The sequence below is a fragment of the Perognathus longimembris genome, chromosome 1 (assembly GCF_023159225.1).
Source record: "Perognathus longimembris pacificus isolate PPM17 chromosome 1, ASM2315922v1, whole genome shotgun sequence".
Classification (NCBI taxonomy): domain Eukaryota; kingdom Metazoa; phylum Chordata; class Mammalia; order Rodentia; family Heteromyidae; genus Perognathus; species Perognathus longimembris.
Window position 1 is genome coordinate 71,516,468 of NC_063161.1, and position 17,167 is coordinate 71,533,634.

The following is a 17,167-nucleotide window of genomic DNA, read 5'->3' on the forward strand; positions in this document are numbered from 1 at the left end:
CTGGGTTTCAGGAGAGTGGGCAGGTACATGTGCAGCTGCCATGCGTGCCGGCAGCCATCGGGCAGCACCAGTGCGGCTGGGGCGACCATTATGGGAGCTTCTGCCATCCCAGGGGCGAAATTAAACTCCTAATTTGTAGAACTTATGGAAGAAAGTATTTTAATTTGACTTAGAAGCAATGAAACACCCCATAAAACCCTCATGTATGCTGTGGAGATGGGACGCTGGCCGGGCGCTCCAGGCCACAGCCCACTGCCCGATGACCTGCAGCAATGGGACGGAAGGGGGGGGGGTGGAGAGAGAGAGAGAGAGGTAGCCCAGCAGCTGGCTCTCACATCTCTCATTTTGTTGGTCATGGGGCTTGAACTCATGGCTAGGGCACTGTTCCTGAGGTTTTTTCCTCAAGGCTAGTCAGTGCTCTAGAACCACTTAAGCCACAGCTCCACTTCCAGTTTTGTGGTGGTTAATTGGAGATAAGAGTCCCATGGATTTTCCTGCTTAGGCTGGCTTTGAACCACAATCCTCAGATCTCGGCCTCCTGAGTAGCTGGGATGACAGGCGGGAGCCACCAGTGCCCGGCTTCTCCCATCTCTGTCTCTCTTTGTCTCTGTCTGTCCCTCTGTCTGTCTCTCTCTCTCTGTCCCTCTGTCTCCCTCTCTGTCTCTGTCTGTCCCTCTGTCTCTCTGTCCCTCTCTCTGTCCCTCTGTCTCCCTGTCTGCCCCTCTCCCCTTTTCTGTCTCTCTCTGTCCCTCCATCTGTCCCTCTGTCTGTCTCTCTGTCTGTTTGTCCCTTTCCCTCTCTGTCTCTCTGTCTCTCTATCTGTCCCTCTGTCTCTCTGTCTCTCTGTCCCTCTCGTATTGGGGCACACCCACGCCTGCTTCATGGGGTGCCTGTTCTGGAAGAGGCGCAGGGCACCGGCTCCTTGTTGGGAGCAGGATGGATTGTTCTAGAAAATGCGCCCGAGATGCCAGCTGCTGCCCAGGGCTAGGCCGTGCGGGACCGAGGGGCCGGGGCCGGTGGACCTGAGCCTCAGGCGGGTCCACAGGCCTGGGCCGCTCCGGCGCCTGGGGTGGGGGCGGGGTGGCCGGGCGGCAGCTGCAGGACCAGGACCTGGCGAGCGTGGAATTCCTGCCCGCGCAGTTGCTTTAGATTAGCGGGGGACATCTGTTCTTAATCCGCCAGGCCGCGGGAGCCAGGATTCCCGGCCGCCGGCAGGGCGCCCCCTGCGGGCCGCCCCGGGCACAGCGCCCCAGACACAAGAGTCCCCGGCCGGCCGCCCCGGGCACAGCGCCTCCCGCTGGCCTTCCCGGGCACAGCGCCCCCCGCTGGTCGCCTCAGAAGACACAGCGCCCCTCGCGGGCCACTTCTGGCACAGCTCCCCCCGCCTGCCGCCCCGGACACAGCATCCCCCATCAGCGGCCTCTATCAGAGGCAGTGGGGCAGTGGAGGGCCTGGGGCTGGGGCGCTGACAGCCCCCCATGCAGGGAGTCCCAGGGGGCCTGGTGGAGGGTCTTGGGGCGATGAATTCCAGGGGGCCGGGGACTCAGGAGGGGACACAGATGCTCTCAAACCCAGGAACCCAGGAACCTCGGGACAGTGAGTGTGTGAGGCCTGGGCTTGAACTCAGGGCCTAGGCGCTCGCGGCTGGCACTCGGCCCCTTGAGCCGCAGCTCCACTTCCAGCTTTTTTGCTGCAAGTTTCAGAGTCTTACAGCTTTTCCTGTCCGAGCTGGCTTTGAACCTCTGTCCTCAGGTCTCAGCCTCCTGAGTAGCTGGAATGACAGATGTGAGCCACCGGCCATGGGGAAAATAATGTTTCTAAATTCAGGTAGTGAACTGTCAGAATTACCCATGCCTATGACTTCAGCTTTTAAGAGCTTTTTGGCAGGGAAATCATTGATATAATGATACATGTGTGCTTTCTTTTCTTTCTTTCTTTTTTTTTTTTTTTTTTTTTTGCTGGTCCTGAGTCTTGGACTCAGGGCCTGAGCACTGTCCCTGGCTTCTTTTTGCTCAAGGCTAGCACATTGCCACTTGAGCCACAGCACCACTTCTGGCTTTTTCTATATATGTGGTGCTGAGGAATCGAACCCAGGGCTTCATGTATACGAGGGAAGCACTCTACCACAAAGCCACTTTCCCAGTCCCCCCCTGCCCTTTACTTTTGAGACAGAATCTAGCTGTATAGTGGGCTGGGGATATGGCCTAGTGGCAAGAGTGCTTGCCTTGTATACATGAGGCCCTGGGTTCAATTCCCCAGCACCACATATACAGAAAACGGCCAGAAGTGGCGCTGTGGCTCAAGTGGCAGAGTGCTAGCCTTGAGCAAAAAGAAGCCAGGGACAGTGCTCAGGCCCTGAGTCCAAGCCCCAGGACTGGCAAAAAAAAAAAAAAAAGAATCTAGCTGTATAGCCCAGTCTGGCCTCCAACTCGTGCTCCTCTGCCTCAGCCTCCCTCAGACTGGGATTACAGGGGATGACTGTGCACGCAGGCGCCCTCTGTGCATGTGGAGAACACAGCCCCTGAGTGGACGCCTAAAACCACAGATTGTACCAAACCCGCCTTTTGCTATTTGTTATTCTCTATACACTGACTATCGTAAAGTTTAATGTGCAAGTTAGCCAGAGGAGAATATCATCTACCATAGCTAGTAAGAAAATGGAAGCTGGGCACTGGTAGCTCATGCCTATAATCCTATCTATTCAGGAGGCTAAGGGCTGAAGATCCAGGTTCCAAGCCAGCCTGGGCAGAAAAGTCCCCATGAGACTCCCATCTCCAATTAACCACCAGAAAAAGCTGGAAGTGGCGCTGTGGCTCAAGTGGTAGAGGGCTAGCCTTGAGAAAAAGAGTTCAAGGACAGTGCCCAGGCCTTGAGTTCAAGCCCCATGATTAACAAAAAAAAAAAACAATAAAATAAATAAATTTAAAAACCCAAGAACTGATTTGCACTATAAGAGGATCAGTTCTAATTCTCTCACCCTAGTGTTGATGCTGAGCCTCTATTCATAATGAAATTGGACACTTGCTGGGCACTGGTGGCTCAGGCCTGTAATCCTAGCTATTCAGGAGGCTGAGATGTGTGGATCACAGTTCAAAGCCAGCCTGGGCAGGAAAGTCTGTAAGACACTTATCTCCAGTTAACCACCAGAAAACCAGAAGTGGTGCTCTGGTTCAAAGTGGGAGAGTGCTAGCCTTGAGCACAAAAGCTCAGGGATAGGGCCCAGGCCTGAGTTAAAACCCCACAACTGGCAAGAGGGAGAGAGAGAGAGACAGAGAGAGAGAGAGAAAAGAAAGAAAAGAAGAGAGAAAGGAAGGGAGGGAAAGAGAAAGGAAAGAAGGGAAAGAAAGAATGAAAATGGATGCTTGGTCCCCTGGGAGGTGAGGGGCAGACAGCTGGTGACCTGCCCCCTCACCACGCCCCCTTCTCCTGCCGGGGGGCGGGGTGGGGCGGGCTGTAAACCCTGCTCCTGGAGGCAGTGATTGGGTGCTGATGCCTGCCTTGCAATCTGCAAGTTTGTCCGGTGGCAGGGGTTGTATTTAGTCCAGGCAGGTGTGGCTGGGGGTGGGGGGCCTTGATCACCTGGCTGGACTTGTTTCCTGGTCCTGCATGACGTGGCCTGGGCTGCCCCATGGGTGCCTGGTGCCCTGCAGGCTGGGCACAGGGCCCTGGCTGGGATCGGGAGTGGCCAGAGGGCTGAGCCCAGCACACCCAGGCTCCCCTCACCCTCCAGCTACTTCCAACCCACTTTCTGGCAGACACCCGGGTTGCTGCTGTGGTTTGATGAAGTAATTGACCTGAAAGTGTTCTGGCCCCTTAGAAAAAAGATGGTGTGTGTGTGTGTACTGCTTTAAAGAGGCCTGACGCCATCTGCCAAGAATGCAGAGCCCCCTCTGCATTCAGGGAGCCCCCCTCCCCATGAGCCCTAGCCCAGCCCCACATAGCCCCACCCGCTCCGCCACTCCCCAGCTTCCGCAGTCCTGGCTCCCCCAAAGAAGTTATTAAAGTTGTCAGGGTGCCTGTGGGCATGGGGCTGATGCAGCTGTGGACCCTGGGATCTCCACAGGTGGTCAGCCCCGGCCTTCAGAAGTCTCACGCAAGCTGGGCACTGTGGCTCACACCTGTAATCCCAGCTATTCAGGAGGCCAAGATTTGAGGATTGTGGTTCAAAGCCAGCCTGGGCAGAAAGTCCAGGAGACTCTTATCTCCTATTAACTGCCAAAAAGCCAGAAGTGGAGTCGTGGCTTAAGTGGTATTGTGCGAGCCTTGAGGGGGGAAAAAAAAGCCCAGGGACAGCGCCCATGCCCTGAGTTCAAGCCCCAGGACTGGTGTGTGCGTGTGTGCGTGCATGTGCACATGCGTGCGCAAACACACACACGCCATACTCAAAAGGATAAAAAAAGCTTCTACCTGTGCTTTTCAGGTAGCTGGGCATGGACATCCATGCACAACTTGGTTGTTGAGATGGGGTCTCTGCAGCTCTTGGCCCTGTGCTGACAAAACTGTGGTCCCCGTGACCTCTGCCTCCCACAGGGGTTAATGGGTGAGGTAGCTGTGCAGGCTGAGTCTCTGGAGGAATATGGAGGACGTGTCTTCCCAAGACAAAAATGCATGTGTTTTGGAGAGCCCGGCTGGAGGGCGGTGACTGGGGTGTGGGCAGGTGGAGGGGGCGGTGACTGGGGTGTGGGCAGGTGGAGGGGGCGGTGACTGGGGTGTGGGCAGGTGGAGGGCTTGGCGTGGTGTGCCTGTGAGCCCATCCTGCACGAGCCGCAGTACGCTCATGAAGGTCTTGGAATAGTTGTGCTTGAAATGGCACCATTTGGCCTCACTGCTAGAGAGACAGACAGACAGACAGAGACAGACATGCAGAGAAAGCGAGAGAGGCCCAGGAGGTGTGGGGCTCGGGCCCGGTGGCCCTGACTGTATCTTGTGTATTCTTTGTCCTCGCCCCAGTCCCCCACAGGCTGTGGGACCCCCGGGTTTGGTTGTGAGCAGGGGGCATCAGCACTCATGGAGGCTGCATAGGGAGTGGCTGGGGGTTCGGAGTGCTCCCCACTTTCCCCTTCTGTTCATTTTGCTTTAGAAATGCGTTGCGCCTGTTTTCAGGAGTGTGAGGCCTCGAGCCTCTGTGGCTCCAACCCACCCTGAGAAAGGTCTGGAATCTTCTTCCTCTCCTTTGTTCTCTCTAAGCCCGCTCCCCAGGCCTCTCCCCTCAGTAGTGCAGCCCTGCCCCTGCCCAGCACCCCGTGTTGTTTTTTTTTTTTAAATTCTGCTGGCACTGCATAGTTTATTTAATGGTGACATCCATGATCATTCCCACTGGGATGAGATTCCTCCGGAATTTTATCCACTCTGTTCCGGGCTGTGGCATTATCCTGCCCAGGTACTTAGTGAATGAATGGATGGATGGATGAACAAGGGCCTGGTGGCCTTGAGACCCAGGATTCTGATTGGCTCGGCCAGATCCCATGAGTACCGGGTGGGAGTTGGGCCTGGGGAGCTGGGCCGGCCTCAGCCCAGCCAGGGGGGGATCTAGCTCATCCTCCCTTCGCAGTTAGGGAAATCGAGGCAGGAGATGCCCTGTGGCCTGGCTTGGACCACACAGCTGAAAGCAGGGAGGGGACTTGAACCCAGCTCCTGGTGCCTCTGGCCAGGCCCATGGCCACTGGATCTCCTTGGCCTGGAGGGAGCTGTAGCCTGGCCCTGCTTGGGGGGAGGTCTGTGCCTGGCAGCAGCTGGGCCTTGTCTACACCGGGGCACAGAGGAGGAACTGGGCTCATCCACCCACCCATTCCCTCCCAGGGACCCTGGGGGGTCAGGGAGGGAGAGAGGTGGGGCAGGTGAGGGGTGATGGCTGTTAGAGCTGAGCCCGTGGTCCCAGCAGGAGGGAGTTGCCAGGGCGACCTGGGGAGGGAACCTGGTTCTCATCTTCCCCACCATTCACACACCACCTGAGCCTTGCTTACCAACGTGTGAGTGCACATGTGTGTGTGCACATAGCACAGATGTGTGCGCCTGGGCCAGCACTGCATGAAACCTTTCCTCCCTACCTCCTTCCCCTCCTCCTTTTTTTGGTCAGTGGTGGGGCTTGAACTCTGGGCCTGGGCTGCTGTCCCTGAGTTCTCCACCTCAAGGCTGGCGCTCTACCACTTAAGCCACAACACCACTTCCAGTTTTCTGGTTGTTAATTGGAGATAAGAGTCTCACAGACTTTCCTGCCCAGGCTGGCTTTTTTTTTTTTTTTTGCCAGTCCTGGGCCTTGAACTCAGGGCCTGAGCACTGTCCCTGGCTTCTTTTTGATCAAGGCTAGTACTCTGCCACTTGAACCACAGCACCACTTCTGGCCGTTTTCTATATATGTGGTGCTGGGGAATCCAGCCCAGGGCTTCATGTATACGAGGCAAGCACTCTACCACTAGGCCATATTCCCAGCCCCAGGCTGGCTTTGAACTGCGATCCTCAGATCTCAGCCTCTGAGTAGCCGGATGACAGGTGAGAACGGCTGGCTGCTCCCACTGTTCTAGCCCCTGCATGCGCCTCCTTCCTGGACGGTGGCTCTGCAAGTGTCATTTGCTGATGTCATTTGTCTCATTCATCGGCTATGAGACACTGAGTTCCTGCTCTGTGCCAATGCTGATTCACCAATGGGCAAACACACACACACACACACACACACACACACACGCACGTGCGCACAAGCCACCTCCATCCTTGTGGTTTTCACAGGTTAAAGGTCCTGTTAAGGACTAAGGGCTAAGAAAATACAATGACTAAGAAATAGCCATTTGTGGCTGCAGAGAAAGGAGGCTCAGAGATCTGGCAGGAGTTTTTCTCCTGGTGGGGATTTCTCTGCCTGACTGTCCAGAGGCTATCCCTGTTCCTAGGTAATCCTCACTTGATTTTCCTTCTCTTGCAGAATGTATGAACTGCACCCGGCTCAGTGACATGAGTGAACGACTGACCACACTGGAGGCCAAGGTCAGACAGGCTGGGGGCGGGAGCAGGGGGAGAACTCTGTGGAGCTGTAAGGCCCAGCAGGTCAGAGAGGCCCAGGCTTTGGAGGCTTCAGGCGGCATTCTTGGGCTCAGTGGGTTTCCTGGGACAGAGAGACTCAAACTGCCAGAAACTTGGATGCCTTGTAGCAGTGGCTCATGCCTGAAATCCCAGCTACGCAGAAGGCTGAGATCTGAGGATTGTGGTTCAAAGCCAGCCTGGGCAGGAAAGTCCATGATATTCTTATTTCCAGTTAATTACCCGGAAACCAGAAGTGGCGCTGTAGCTCACATGGTAGAGCACTAGCACTGCCTAGAGCAGAAGAGATCAGGGACAGTGCCTGGGCCCAGAGATCAAGACCAGATTGAGCACAGAAAAGAAACCTGAAGCTCTCAGGCAGTGGGCCGCTCTGTGTGCTGGCAGGGGTGGTGGGGCAGCGTGGCACAGGCTGGTGTGTCACTGGGAGGTGTGGCTCAGGCGGTGTGGCCAGGGTGGCATGGTGGAGGGTAACATGGCAGAGGGTGGCATGGGGAGGGCTGTGGCTCCAGTGGCAGGCTGGCCTTGGGGCGTCCTGGGGGAGCAGGCCCAGGGAGCTTAGGGACCAGAGGGGGCTGAGGAGGGGGACACAGCAGGTAACCCCTCCCTGCCAGTGCCTTGGGGGGCTGCAGTCCCCTGAAGGAAGCTGGGAAGGGTGGTGGGGTCTTGGGACCCGAGCTCCCCTTGGCCTCCCCTGGGTTGGGAGGATGCATCTTGGGGGGCGTTTTGCCAAGTGCGCTGCCCCCGCGGGCCATGTGTGTCTCCCCCCCTCTCTGCTTTCCTTCCCCAACCCCCCTACCTCCACAACTAGATCCCCAGCCAGAGCAGGGGATGTGCCGGGCACCCCACATCGGGCGGCTGCCAGGGAAGCTGGACCCCTGTGGATTGAACCGGGGGTGGGGTGTCCCGGGGTCCCGCAGGGAGCAGGGTGGAGGGGCGAGGGGCCTGGGGCTGCGGGTCATGACCAGGCCTGACGCTCTGTCCCCCCAGGTCCTCCTGCTGGAGGCCCCTGTGCAGCCCCTGAGCCCAGACAATGACCTGCCAGCCCCACACGGCACCCCTGGAGCGCCGCCCTGGAGCGAGGACTTCCTGCCGGATGCCATCCCGCTCGCCCACCCGGGGCCGCCGCGGAGGAGAAGGCCCACGGGCCCTGAGGGTGAGTGGGGCGCCGGGGTGGGGTGGGGGGGGTGAAGGGCCTGCGTGGCCCCCCCAGCCTGGGCCTGGGCTGCACGGCGCCTGTACACACACGTGTGCATACACACACACAGGTACGCATGCACACAAGAGGCTGGAGAGTAAACCATGGGGTGTTTGGAAACCAAGCGGGGAATCTGACATGAAGGCAGGAGTTTGAAAGCCCAGCCAGGCCTCCCGCAGCTGCGCTGCGCCCCGGTGCCAGGGAGGCTGAGATTGAGGATCTCGGTTCAAGGCCCAGCCCAGGAAGCAAAGCCTGTGAGCCTCTTCTGCCCGATTAACCACCAACACAACCGGAAGAGGAGCCGTGGTTCAAGTGGCGGAGCACCAGCCTTGAGTGCAAAGCCAAGAGAGCCGGAGGCCCAGCTCAGGCCCGGTATCTGCACAGAAAAAAAAGTTGTTTGGGAATAGTTGGAGGACTCAGTGATGCGGGGTCTCCGCATCGGGTCTTGTCTACACCCTCTGTGGTCCAGGCTGACTTCCTGTCTGGTGTGGAAGTACAAGGGCTTGAACTCAGGCCTCACACTCGCTCTGCAGTTCTCTCTACCTTGAGCCACGCAGGCCTCCAGTACTTTTTGCTGGTGTTTTTTTTTTTTTTTCAATCAGGTCACACTTTTTTGCTTGGACCAGCCTGAACCTTGATCCTTCTGTCTACACCACTGCACCCAGCTTATTGGTTAAGATGGTGTTCCCCCCCCCCCCCCCCCAGTTCCAGGCATTACACTCAGAGCCTTGCGCTCCCACTTGGCTTGCTCACACACAGCTGGTGTTCTACCACTCGCCCAAGCCACCAGTCCAGCTTTGTGCTGCTAGTTTTGAGATGGTCTCTTGTGGACTTTCCCCTTGGGTGGGCTTTGACACAGGATCCTCCAGATCTCAGCTTCCCGAGTACCCAGTATGGCAGGCGTGAGCCACCCGCGTTGGGCTGTGTGTGTGGCGCCCAGGCTGGCCTCAAGCTGACATCCTCCTTGGCGGCTGGATCTCAGTGGAGCCAGGTCCCGCCCCCAGCCTCTCCATTAAGTCAGAATGAAGACTGCGCCTGGCTGGCACTACGGCGGGGACAATTTAGGTCATCGAGCCGGGACCCCAGAACCTGGGGGGACCCCAGAGGGCCCTGCTTGACGCCTTGCCAGGGCGCGCGACTCGGGGCCTGGACGCCAGGGAGCGCTCGCCCACCACGGACCGGAATCAATCCGCGGGGCTCCCGCAGCCCAGCCAAGCCCCCGTGGGCCAGGGTGACCCCCGGCCCGGCAGGAAGGGTCCCCGGGTCTCCCCGGCCCCCGGCTTGGCAGGTGCCCCCTCAGGGGTCTTGGGGTCACAATCGGGGGTCTGGCTCTGCAGCCTTGAGCGGAACACACGGACTTTGTGAGCCTCCGTTTCCTCCCATGAGAGATGCGCCCTGGAGTCGGGGTGCGGGCTGTGACCCCCCCGGGCTGGGGGGAGCCTGGCCCTCCGTCAGCTTAGTTCTCAAGTGGCCCTTCCTCTCTCCAGGGCCCCCCGGGCCTGCAGGACCCCCAGGCTCCAAAGGTGACCGGGGCCAGACAGGAGAAAAGGGCCCCGTGGGGCCTCCTGGTAAGAACCCCAGCCCCGTGGTCTCCCCGCCAGCCCACCCGCCCTTCCCCCGCGAACCCCTGACGGGGGCTGGCCCGTCCCCCACCCCCCAGCGGAGCCCCGCACGCCGCTGCCGTGGCCGGAGCCTCGGACCCAGCACCCCCAGGCCCTCTGGCGGCTGTGAGACCCCGACGGGGACTTCAGTTTCCCCTCTGTCCTGGGTCCGGCCCTCACCTCGGTGATGCCGCTCCTCGTTCCAGGGCTCTTAGGACCACCGGGGCCTCGAGGGCTTCCAGGAGAGATGGGGCGCCCTGGTCCCCCAGGGCCCCCCGGCCCAGCAGGCAGCCCCGGGGTCCTGCCCAGCAGCCCCCAAGGCGCCCTCTACTCCCTTCAGCCCCCCACGGACAAAGACAGTGAGTGACGGGGCTGGGGACCTGCCGCTGGGTGGGGGGGGCGCCTCCCTCCTGTACCCCACCGTGGACAGGCCCTGCAGGCAGCAGGGACCGCCTCTGAACCTGGGCCCACCCTCCCTTGGCCTCAGTTTCCCCATCTGGGAGCGTGGCCGTGGGAGGGGGGAAAGGAAGGGGTCCAGGCGGGGTGGTGGTGTCAGGGTGGGGTCCCAGCCAGAGAGTGTGCGGGGGTGGGGGGTTGGGGAGCATGCGGGTGGGGGGTCTGGGGCCGGGGAGCAGGCAGGGTCCGGAGTCCGGAGTCCGGGGTCCTGGCTGGGGAGAGGGGAACAGGTGGGGTCCCTGTCCGGGCAGGGGAGGCCTCACCACCCCGCGCCCCCCCACCCCTGCAGACGGGGACTCGCAGCTGGTGCCTGCCGTCGTGGACACGGTGCTGGCCGGCATCCCAGGGCCGCGCGGGCCCCCGGGCCCCCCGGGTGAGTGGACGGACCTCCTCCCTCCTGCTCTCGGGCTGGAGGCCCGATGGAGGTCCAGGCCTTGGGCAGGGCTGGGGCCGGCTCTGCCCCCACCACTGCGGTCAGCGGGGGGGGGGGGGGGCGGGTGGCTAGGAAGACCCCATCTCAACATCTAGACCTGGTTCAGCGCTGTGTGTCTGTGGTCCCAGCTATCTGGGAGGCATAGGTGAATAGCGCAGGTAACCCAGTAGGAGGGGCGCCCCCTGGGCTCCACTTGCCCAGGGCTGACCAGCTGTCTACACTGGCACCGCGGCCAGTCTCTGGGGGTCTCAGGCCTGGGGGCGGGACAGCAGGAGAGCAGATGGGGGGGCTGTTGAGCAGGAGGAGGCTGGGCCTCTGTGCCTTCCTCATTCTCCAGAATTCAGTCAGCAAACCTTGGCTCCTCTGTGGACACAGACCCAGGGAGGTGGGTGCTGGGCGTGAGCTGGGGTCCCTTCCCAGGCTGCAGGGGGGGGCGGGGCGCAGCCTTTGTTGGCCCCAGGTGACCACTGCGTACTCGGCCCATAGGTCCCCCAGGCCCCCCAGGAGCACCGGGCCAGCAGGTAAGGACCTGGGCGCGGGGTGGATGTGGGCTCGGGGCCCTGGCTCTGCCGCCCCAGCCCCAGCCCCAATGGTTCAGGCAGAAGGAAGAGCTGGTGCAAGGGCCTAAGGCAGGGCAGGCTGGCAGTGAGCTGGGGAGGGAGGGGTGCTGCGGGAAAGGTGAGGTGGGCCACGCCTTACCTGGGGACCCCAGTGTGGGCTTCTGTTGTGGGGACAGGGCAGATGGAGTGGGTTTGGGGGTCAATCCTATGATGCCATTGTATCAGCCCCCTGGCTGGCACGTGTGGGTTGAAGGAGGGGAGGAGGCAGCAGGTGCTGGCTTCCCTGGGCTGCCGCACACCTGCCCCGTGCTGCCCGCCTGCAGTCCCTTGGGCCCAAGCAGTGGCAAAGCTGGGATTTGAACTTGAGAGGTGCACTCTGAGGGCTTCGGGGAGGTGCTTCCCATCTGACCGGCTCACTTGCTTTAGGGGGAGCCCAGCGTGAAGGCCGATAAAGGAGACAAGGGCACTGCAGAGGTAATGACACCTGTGGTCTGGACTACCGGGCTGGGGGGCAACACTGGGCGCCCTCGGGCATTGCCAGGGCTGGGGGGCCAGGGGTAGCACTGGGTGCCCTTGGGTGTTTCCAGGGCACCGGATGGTGCAGCTACAGCTGTGCCCAGGCTGTGAGCTGGGACGGGTGGGACACGGGGGTCACACATGGGTGGCCAGGAGCACCGGGCTGGTGGAGATGCTGACAGAGGAAGGAGTTCAGATTGGGACCCTAAGAAGTGAGGGGAAGCGAGACGAAGCCAGTGAGGGGAGGCTGGAGTGGCGAGGCTGGAGCGGCTCTCTGACCTGGGGGCTCCCCACTGCTCCCTGACGTTGGTCCCCGCATGGGCGCCCTCGCCTCTCAGCCGGGGCTGTGTCTCTGCTCCTCTCCCTGGATGGGCTTGGGGAGGGCAGTGAGCGCCCCCTCCACAGGCGAGGCCAGAGGTGGGAGGATCTTCAGCGCCTCGGGAAGATTGGGACCAGGTGGTGAGGACGGGTGGGGGGATATGCGGGTGGTGGGGGTGAGGTGTTGGGTGATGGGGGTGGCTGGGGCCAGGTGGGGGATGTGGGTGAGGGGGACAAGGGTGGTGGGGGCCAATTAGGGGGACGTAGATAAGAGGACAGGAGTGACGGGGTCCGGGTGGGGCAGACACGGGTGGGGGAGACATGGATGGAGGGGTGCAGGTGGTGGGGGCTGAGTGGCATGAGCCTGGTAGGGAGGACCCGGGTGGATACATTGGCCACAGCACCCACCCAGACCCCGTCTCTCCCCCAGGGCGAGGGCGTGCAGCAGCTTCGGGAAGCGCTGAAGATCCTGGCAGAGCGTGTCCTCATCCTGGAGCACATGATTGGCATCCACGGTGAGACCCCCAGCCCCTCCCCATGCCCTTCCTCAGTCTCCCTGCCACCCGTCTCTGACCTGCCCGCCCCCCCCCCCCCAAGGACCCTCGGAGACAGGAATGAATGAACTGGTGAGAGGACAGATTAATAAATGAGTGATGGATAGATGAATGGGTGAACGCCGGATGAATGGGTGATGAATGAATGGATGGAGGGATGAATGAAGGGGTGGATGGAAGATGAATGGATGGGTGGATAGTGAATGGATGGATGGAAGATGAATGGATGGATGGATGGTGAATGGATGGATGCATGGATGAAGGGGCTGTTTGGTTTGGGAACCAGTGCACCTCGGAGGCTGCCCAGTACCCACCCCCTTGCTCTCCTTCCAGACCCCCTGGCCTCCCCGGAAGGCGGCTCTGGCCAGGACACTGCGCTGAGGGCCAACCTGAAGATGAAGCGGGGTGGCGCCCGGCCTGACCCCCTGGCCGCGCTGCTGGGCCCCGACCCTGTGCCCGGGAGCACTCGGGGCCGGCAGTGAGAGCCCAGTAGGGACCCCGGGGCCTGCGAGTGCCACAGGCGCCACACCTGTGGGGAGCCGGGGGACAGACACGGCCCTGGGCAGGCCTGGCACGGCCTGTGTCCCCCACTCCCGCTGGAACCCGGGGAGCGGGGATGCCCGGTGGCCCCCCTTATATTGCCATTTAACCCCTCGGCGGAGGGCTTGCTGTGCAGCTTCCTGGGCGTCCTGAACGGCAGCCCAGGGCAGGGTTCGAGTCAGACCTCTTAGTTGCCAAGGTGGGGGGCGCTGCCGGTGTCCCCTCCATGAGTCACACGGAGGCCAGGACGGCGCCCCAGGCAGGCAGGGCGCAGGTCCGTCCTGCGCAGTGGACGCTTGGGGTCCGCCGGGCCCTGGTCCCCACCCTCAGAGCCAGAGGTCCATTTCCAAAGCTGGAGCCTCCCCAAATAAACCACTGACCCCGGGCAGGAGGGGCTTGAGGGACTCTGGGCTGGAAGGCCTGGCACGGAGGCCCCTGCAGGCGGCCCCCCGACAGGGCCCAGGAGGGGGCGCCTCCAGCCCCCTCCCCACCCCACATGCCCTGGTGCTGCCTCCTCGCGTCGGGCCTGGGGTCTCGGGGCGGAAGGTGCTGAGGCTCCCCGCCCAGCCGGCCCGGCTCCTTCTGGCCTCGCTGGCCGCCCAGCCCGAGGCCTGGCGCCGACTCACTGTATCCGACAATAAAGGTGCTCTTCCCCGCCGGCGTCGTTTTTTGGGGTGCGGCTGTGGGGGAGGACGGCCTCTCGCTGGCTAGGTGCGGGGGTAGGGGGCAGTCCCGGAGTCGGATGCGAACCCGGGTGAAGCGAGCGCCCGCAGAGCCCCAGAGCCCGCAGAGCCCGGCCTCCGCCTCTGCCTCTACCCCCCCGGGAGGAGGTGGATGTCGGGGAGCCGAGGACGGGGACCCCAGGTTTGCCGATGGAAACCTGCGTCCCTCACACAGGACCCTGACTGCCCCGGCCCTGCCCGGCTTCACCCCCGCCGTGCTCACAGCCCGACCTCGGCAGGGAATTCTAGCACATTTCAGGGAAGGGTTGCCCAGACCTGGATCCCTTTTCTCAACGCAGGAGTTCTGAAGGCTCTTCCCCCCTCCCCTGCGACCCTCCTTCCTTCAGGAGAACCTTGGGGTACAAACCTCCCGCCAGAGCTGGGCCGGCCCCCACCTGAAGCTCAGCTTCCCCACAAACCCGGGGCCGGCCCAGGGGTGCCGGGGCCTCGGCAGCTTCGGGCTGGGATGGGGCGAAGGCTCGGCAGCCTGGGGTCCCCTCGCCCCACAACCGCGCATGCCCCGTGCGCCACGGCCCCGCCACCCCGCGCCCACCGTCCTTGCGCAGAGACACCTCCTCTGTGACCTCTGCTCGGGCCGCGCCCCGGGGTCCGGGGCTTGAACCCCAATGTAGTTCTCGCTCGGGGCCAGGGGGACAGCGGCGGCCCCAAGCCCAACGCAGCCCCGCCCACCGAGACCACGCCCCACCGAGACCACGCCCCCGCACCAACCGGCGGGACACGCCCACTCAGATCGCCACGCCCCCGTCCAGCCGGCCACGCCCCCGCCTGCACCTCCTGGACTTGCACGGTGTGAGGACCCTGAGCCTCGATTCACCCGCCGGTCCCCACCCGTTAGGAGGGATCTCCTAGGCCGTCGTGTGCCCACCCGCGGCATTAACGGCACCGTGTCTCCAGGTGTGGGTGCGCCCCGGGAAAGAGCGGACGGGGTGTCAGGAGTTCTGCGGACGGTCACGTGACGCAGAGGGGCCCGCCCGACCGCGGTTCCCCCACCCACCCGCGCCCTGGCTGCCCCGCTCCACCCGGCCCCCCGCGTCCCCCGCGTCCCCGGCTGCTTGGCCTTGTGATGGTTGAAGGGCCCCACGCGGCCCCGGCCCCCAGGTAAGCTGCCCCCAGGCGTGACCGCGAGAAGTGGCCCTGGCACAGTCCAGTGAAGGAAGCCTTCGTCCACCTAGTGTATATGAGGGCTGGGAATGTGGCCTAGTGGTAAACTACTTGCCTCACATACATGAAGCCCAGGGTTCGATTCCTCAGCACCACATATATAGAAGAAGACAGAAGTGGCCAGAAGTGGTGCTGGGGTTCAAGTGGTAAGAGTGCTAGCCTTGAGTGCTAGCCAGGGACAGTGCTCAGGCCCTGTGTTCAAGCCCCAGGACTCGCAAAAAAAAAAAATAGTGTATATGAATTGTAGAAAGAGATGTCGAGTTTGATTTTTCCATGGATGTCTAGAATATATTTTGATCAAATTCATCTCTTCTTCCTCCTCTTCCTCCTCCTCCTCCTCCTCCTCCTCCTCCTCCTCCTCCTCCTCCTCCTCCTCCTCCTCCTCCTCCTCCTCCTCATCCTCCTCCTCCTTCTCCACCTCCTCCTCCTCTTCTTTTTGTGCTCATCCTGGGGCTTGAACCCTGGGCCTGGATGCTGTCCCTGAGCTTGACCCACAACGGCATTTCCGGGTTTTTGGTGGTTAGGTTAATTGGAGATAAGAGTCTCCTGGACTTTCCTGCCTAGGCTGGCTTTGAACTGGAATCCTCAGATCTCATCCCCTTGAGCATCTGGGATTACAGGAATGAGCACCAGCGCCAGACCCTCTCAATGCTCCTCGGACATAGCTTTTGGCAAGACACAACCATTGCAGGACCAAGTCCCCATCCAGACACCACAGATGAACTCCGCCCGGCCCCTCCCCCCACCCCAGGTCCCGGGGAATCTTGGCTGCATTTCCCTCCCTATACCTGCAAATCAGACCCCACACTGCTTCCTCCCTTCCCAGCCTGCCACCCCCACATTGGACATCCTCCCTGTCACCCAGCACCTCCCCTGAGTCCCTGTCTGAGCTCCTGCTGCCAGGCGCAAGATGGCTGCCATTCCTAAGGTTGATGGCTGGGAGTGCAAGGACCCTGCTCTGCACCCCTCTCCTCCCCTTCCCCTTCCCACCCCCCCCTTTCTGCACCTCCTGTCCTCCCTCTCCACCTCCTCTGCCTCCAGTTCCTCTGCTCAGGCCATGCCCACCACACCTCAGATGCCGGAGCCCACGCCAGCCACCACCGCTCAGGATGGTTCCATGGACACTTCTGGAAGCGGTGGCACTGGGGAGCCCCACAAGAGGCCTGTGAGCCCCGGTGGAAGGGCTAGCCCACCCCAGCCATGCAGTAGCCATGCGAGGAGCATACTAGGCGGGGAGGGGACACAGGGTGGACGCCATAGCACCCATGGGCACCGCCTCCAACAGGCACGGAGTCAGGAGCTGAGCCATGTTCCATGCGCTGTGCATCCTCCTCCATCCATCCTCCACCATCCTCCATTCTCCTCTATCCTCCATCCATCCTCCCTTCTCCATCCATTCTTTATCCACCCTCCATCTACCCTCCATCCATCCTCCATCCATTCTCCACCCATCCTCCATCTTCCTCCATCCATCCTCCATCCATCCTCCATTCTCCTCTATCCTCCATCCATTCTCCATCTTCCTCCATCTACCCTCCATCCATCCTCCATCCATTCTCCATCATCCTCCATCATCCATTAGCCCACTCAATTGTCTCTTCATCTATCCATATTGCCCTCCACCCACCCCTCACCCATCACCTATCCACTCATTCATTATCCATCCATCCACCCTCCATCCACCCATTCCTCCTCCCTTCTCCCCCACCCATGTATTTCATGGTGGCTCACTGCAGTCTTCTGCATGTCAGGCCAAGTCCCCTCCCTGGGCTAGGTCCCCACTGACAAAGGGTACTGGTGTAGGAGAGGGCAGTCACAAGAGCCTGGGCCCTGCTAACAGGGTGCACCTGCCTCCCTCCTCTTCTCCCCTCCTCCCCTCCACTCATGGGCAGGCCAGGGACATTCCCTGCAGGAGTCCAGCGGGCCCCTGGAGTTCAAGGCCCCCAGGTATGGACAGCTTAGAAATCTCTTCCCTGCTGCACAACCATGAAGCCATTGAATTGGTTCCCTGGCCCAGTGCCACCTTCCACACCTCCCCTTTGGACTCAGGAACCTTAAATC

The 17,167-nt window shown here is 61.3% G+C and overlaps 1 protein-coding gene across 1 annotated transcript in view; it reads left to right on the plus strand.

The window, feature by feature from the left end:
- The window catches only part of Col26a1 (collagen type XXVI alpha 1 chain), a 35,024-nt gene extending 21,174 nt beyond the window's left edge, over window positions 1–13,850 (plus strand). The window contains exons 4-12 of the mRNA XM_048351172.1: window positions 6,914–6,975; window positions 8,017–8,182; window positions 9,712–9,792; window positions 10,032–10,184; window positions 10,571–10,654; window positions 11,201–11,235; window positions 11,701–11,748; window positions 12,539–12,623; window positions 12,996–13,850. Of these exons, the coding sequence (XP_048207129.1) occupies window positions 6,914–6,975; window positions 8,017–8,182; window positions 9,712–9,792; window positions 10,032–10,184; window positions 10,571–10,654; window positions 11,201–11,235; window positions 11,701–11,748; window positions 12,539–12,623; window positions 12,996–13,144 (863 nt within the window). The 3' untranslated portion in view covers window positions 13,145–13,850. The remainder of the gene's footprint in view (window positions 1–6,913; window positions 6,976–8,016; window positions 8,183–9,711; window positions 9,793–10,031; window positions 10,185–10,570; window positions 10,655–11,200; window positions 11,236–11,700; window positions 11,749–12,538; window positions 12,624–12,995) is intronic.
- The last annotated feature ends 3,317 nt before the right edge of the window (window positions 13,851–17,167 follow it).